This window comes from Salarias fasciatus, chromosome 1 (genome assembly GCF_902148845.1).
Source record: "Salarias fasciatus chromosome 1, fSalaFa1.1, whole genome shotgun sequence".
Lineage (NCBI taxonomy): Eukaryota > Metazoa > Chordata > Actinopteri > Blenniiformes > Blenniidae > Salarias > Salarias fasciatus.
Window position 1 is genome coordinate 38,868,915 of NC_043745.1, and position 5,390 is coordinate 38,874,304.

The window sequence follows — 5,390 nt, forward strand, 5'->3', positions numbered from 1 at the left end:
AGGCCAAACCTTCTGAAAGGACGGAAATGTTTCAGCTCCAACGTCCAGATTTTTACTATTTGAGTGAAAAACCTTGAGACATTGAGGCACATCGTGTTGATATATCATGATTAGAGAGACTGGAGAGAGATGAAGCTGTGGTCGGAGTGCTGAGACCTGATCCTGGTCCTGGTCCTGATCCATCAGGGTCTGTCACCACATCTCATTAACCTCCCCCCATGTCCATGGGGCAATTACCCGGACAGTAAATGAACATTCCCAGTGTCTGTGACATGATGTCTCCGCACGGCGCCGAGTAATCCATACCGAATCGATACCTGTTAGTCCTTCAGGACAGAATCGCATTTCAGCAGCGGATCAAACTGCTGGGGGGGGGGGGGGGGGGGGCAGCATTTCAGTGTGGTGGCCAGCAGGGGGCAGCCTCACGCCATTCAGACACCTGGTTAGAGGTAGGCAGCACACTCACACTCACACACACACACACACACACACATACACACACACGCTTGTACTTCTATAGTTGTGAGGACATTCATTGACATGATGCATTCCCAAACCCCTCACCCTAATCATTCAAAGTTAATGCCTAACCCCAACCTGTGCCCTAAACCTAACTGTAACCCTAAACCAAAAAATCAAGTTTGAACCCTCAAAAAGGTCTAAAGAGGTCTGTCAAAAAGTGAGGACTGGCAAAAATGTCCTCACTTTTAAGGTTATAAACCCATGATTGTTCTCACAACTAAAGCAGTCCACGCGCGCACACACACACACACACACACGCTCAGTCTCGTATTTCTATCCTTGTGGGGACCTTCCATTGACTCCCATTCATGTCTAGCCCCTAACCCTAACCCTAACCCTAACCCACACCACAACAAAGCCTAACCCTAAAGAAATGTTTTTGCACTTTTACTTTTTTCAGTAACAACAACATGGTCAAGAAAACACTGTTTCTCCTACTTAGGACCGGAAAAAGGTCCCACAAGGCACGTCGTTCCACGTTTTGCTATCCTTGTGGGGACATTTGGCCCCAACAAGGATAGAAATACGAGAACGCACACACACACACACACACACACACACACACACACACACACACACACACACACACACACATACAACTCTGCCACATCAACGAACTGCTCCACAGTGTCAGGTGGGAATCGACCGGGGCTCAGTGGTGTTCACATTTTTATTGTTCTGGACATGGGTACATACAGAATGGGGATATGGGCGGAGTGGAGCGAGACACCGGTCAGACCGGCCGTCTTCCCGTCCTTCGGGGGGAGGGGCTGGACGGCCTTCTTATAAAAAGACAGAAAAACAGTTTTGGTTTGGTCTCAGAGGACGAGAGTGAGCAGCCGGCACGGCCGTTCGGGAGCTCCGGCGGTTTTCTGGGGGTTCTGGAGGGGTGTGTGTGACGTGAGGCCTGAACGGGGTCCGGACTTGCAGGTGGTTCCGGGCCGGACCAATCCGGCCTTCTTCACAAATGCTGGCCATTTAAAGTGCTTCAACAAACAGGAACAGTGTCACAAGGAGTCTACAGCAGGTTTTCAGAGTGTGTGAGGAGCCGTCCGTCCACAGACAAGCACATATAGATGGAAAGAATAATAAAAGTTTCAAATTTACGAGAGTTTGGGTGAGCACACAATTTTAGCATGAGAAGTTCTGCAGGGAGTCCCGGAGAACCGGGACTGATTCAACGTCCTGGACGTGACTGTTTTCAGAATTTTGCCATTAAATAAAGTGTTATGAAGGTTGTAATAAAACAGGTCCGCGCCAGTAGCCTAGCAAACAGCGTTAGCCTAGCAGACAGCGTTAGCCTAGCAGACAGCGTTAGCGAGTTAAAACCCGTCGTCTGTCTTTCGAAGCAACGCCTCTCTGAGACGGCTCAGGAAATCCCGATTCTCCTCTTTTGAATCAGGTTTGACGTGAGGGACAGTCCCCGCCCTCTCAGAGCCGGGCGGCGCCCCCCGCTGGACGCCCCCACACACTTCGAAAACCTTTTTAATCAACAAGAAAAGTCAAAAGCAGATAAATAAGAAATAAATGTAAAAACTCAACGTATTCAAACAAGCAACAAAATCTAGATGAGTGTCCAACTGGATTTCACAATTACACAAGCCATTGCACATCGTCGCCTTCATATATAAATATATAAATATATTTTATATATATATATATATTTAAATATGTAGATAGTGTGATTCTTCTTCTGATTGGGTGAGACTCCCTCGTCACCGAGGAGTGCCTGCCTGTGCTTCCTCTCTTTTTGGCTGTGCTGTGGGGCGGGGCGGGACGGGGCGTGGCCGGGGCAGGAGGGCGGGGCCGGGGCAGGAGGGCGTGGCCGGGGCATCAGGGCGGCAGCAGCGGCGGTTTGAAGGTGCAGGCGCCGGAGCACTGGCGAGGAGTGAGCATCTTACAGGAGAAGTGGTGCAGGGCGTCGTGAGCTTCTGGGGAGGAACCGGGGCGCCAGTCAGAACACGAGAACACACACACGCACGCGCACACACACACACACACACACACACACACACACACACACACACACACACACACACACACACACGGTGTGGGTTGTTCCTCCTGTCTGATACATGAAGGACGGCATGCTTGGATTCTGACCCGGGAGGGAAGCTCCAGGTTTTAGTGCTGTCAGTTTTAATCACATTAATTACGATTAATTCATGGAGGGCTATCAATGCTTATTTTTTATTAAACTGCAATTAATTGCATCATTTGTAAAGTGGTAATCAAGCTGCAAATGAAGAACCTGACCCTCATGATTCACCTGGACCAAACAGGGAGACAGGAAAATGACTTTGATCGTCTGTTTCTTTGCTTTAAGCAAATTGTGATGAATCACAGATTAATCGATGACAGCCCTCCAGCGATTAATCATGATTCAAACTGACAGCAGCATCCTCTTTACAAAATATTAGAAGTAAAGGTGCATTGTTAACAGACACTCCAAATATTACCAGAGGAGAACATGGACAGCAGTATGGACAGAACACCAAGCTGGACTGTTGTTAGAGTGACTGTCAACTGTAAAACTACTAAGACCAGGAGGATCTGGACAGAGACCAGGGCCAGGACCAGATGGACCGGGACCAGGACCTTCTGGAAGAAACCATTCTTGCCCAAAAGCAGTCTTCCAGAACAATAACATTCCACCGTTTCCATGGAGATGGAGTTACAGTTTTTCACAATTGCTAAAACACTAAACCCCATTGCCTGAACCAAACTCTCAGTGGCCTAAACTCATTTTTCGAATCAAACACTCTTTTGGCAAAAACTTAAACACTGTTCAGGTCCTATGCTCAATTTTCAAAACCGATCTGCTCTTTTTTGCAAAACCTGAGACACATTCTCAGTCACTAAACACATTTCACAGCATTTTTGCAAAATTGTACTCACTGGCAGCAAAATGTGAACACAACTCCAACACAACTGTCATCTTTTACACACAACAACTCAAAACTGAACACACATATTTCTAATGATGTGATCAGACCAAGTGTGCACAAAGACAAGATGCTGGAGACTGAATCTCCAGGACCGTGACCATGCAGTAGTGTGCTTTTGTTTTGTTTGTTTTGTATTTATTTTTTGTTATGACGGTCAATTTAGATATCACTTTGACTTAGATGGGGTTTTTTTTTTTCTAAATGCATTTCAAATACATAAAATAAAAATTTTCTGTGCTACACACTCTGAAAACTGCTGGGTTACTGTAAAAATAACCCACATTGAGTGGAATTGCTGACCCAGCGCTGGGCCCAAAAGGGACCGAGCCAAAGCTGGGTTATTTCTACCCAGCAGCCATTTGGGCTGAAGCTTTGACCCTGATGCTGGGTCAAGATTTAACAGCGGGTCTGGGAAAGTTACTTTACAGTAAAAATGTAAACCCTCAGAATTCAGAAACACGTGCCCTCTGCCATGCAAGGCTGTCAAACCCTCCACTGGAAGTCAGCTGGAGTTCAGTGCAGTTCATTGACATGTAGAGGAAAAGATTTGAACTAACAACTGCTAGACAACCACTCTACCAACTGAGCCACAGCCACACAAGTATAAGGAGGGGGATGTCATATGTCTTTTCGTTCTTAGCCATTGCAATAATCCTCAGTGAGAACACAGGACTCCAGTTTTCTGTTGCGTTTGTTGCCAGAAGTCTCCAGATGCAAGAAGGAGAAGGAGTTGCAGGAGTGTTCAAAATGGTGATTTTGTTCAAATCATCAATTCACTCTGCTGGGTCGACACAATTCATCTAATTTGGGGTAAAAGTGACTCAATCTGCACAAAATCTAGGGCTACCCAGGAAATGGGTTGGGAAAATAACCCAGCAGGTTTAAAAGTGTGGACTGCTTGTTGTGTCCTCAGTTATTTCATGTAGTGTCTAATGAATGATCTGAGGTGAACATGTTTTTACCTGCTGTGTGTAAGATCTGAACGCATAGTGTGGTTTTGATCACAAGAGAACTGGTTTTGAGGCGATAATTCGATTTTGACAGAAATGTCTGAGGTTTTTGTGAATGTAGTGTGGATTTTTGGATTTGTGTTTAAGGTTTTGAGAAAATGGATGAAGGTTTCAAGAAATGTGTTTTAGCAATTGTGAAAAACTGTAAGTGTTTTGGAAAGGTTCCAACTGGGAAGCCGTTTTTCAAACCTTAAGCCTGGCGTTTTGAACGGGTGTGAACGGGTGTAAACGGGTATGAACAGGTGTGAACGGGTGTGAATAGGTGTAAACGGGTGTGAAGAGGTGTAAACGGGTGTGGAACATTTGTGAATGGGTGTGAACAGGTGTAAACAGATGTGAACAGGTGTAAATGGAAGTGAACAGGTGTGAACGGGTGTAAATAGGTGTGAACGGGAGTGAAAAGGTGTAAATGGGTGTGGAACATTTGTGAACGGGTGTAAACGGGTGTAAATGGGTGTAAACGGGTGTAAACGGGTGTAAACGGGTGTTAACGGGTGTAAACGGGTGTAAACGGGTGTTAACGGGTATGAACGGGTGTTAACGAGTGTAAACGGGTGTGTTTAACTCCTCCAAACAGTGGAGCTGCTGAATGACATCTCAGAGAAATCAAATCAATCAGTGTGACCGTCCACATCAGGCGAACAATAGAAACACTGCGTCTGGGTGAAGAGGAGGAGCTGAAGGCTCAAATACAACGAATATGGAAAAATAAAGTCTCTGTAAACTTCCGTGTTTGTTTTCCTTCATTTCATTTTGACTCTGAACAGAAGGAACAATGAAGAGTTTAAACCAGTGGTTCCTGACCGGCCTGGTTAACTGGCTGGTTAACTAGCTGGTTAACTAGCTGGTTAACTAGCTGGTTAACTGGCTGGTTAACTAGATGGTTAACTGGCTGGTTAACTAGCTGGTT

General features: G+C 45.9%; 1 protein-coding gene across 1 annotated transcript in view; it reads right to left on the reverse strand.

Annotated features, from left to right (window-relative positions):
* Positions 1–2,019: 2,019 nt before the first annotated feature.
* LOC115400351 (SKI family transcriptional corepressor 1 homolog-B-like) overlaps positions 2,020–5,390 on the reverse strand; it is a 12,649-nt gene continuing 9,278 nt past the window's right edge. The window contains exon 9 of the mRNA XM_030108206.1: positions 2,020–2,453. Coding sequence (XP_029964066.1) covers positions 2,356–2,453 — 98 coding nt within the window. The 3' untranslated portion in view covers positions 2,020–2,355. The remainder of the gene's footprint in view (positions 2,454–5,390) is intronic.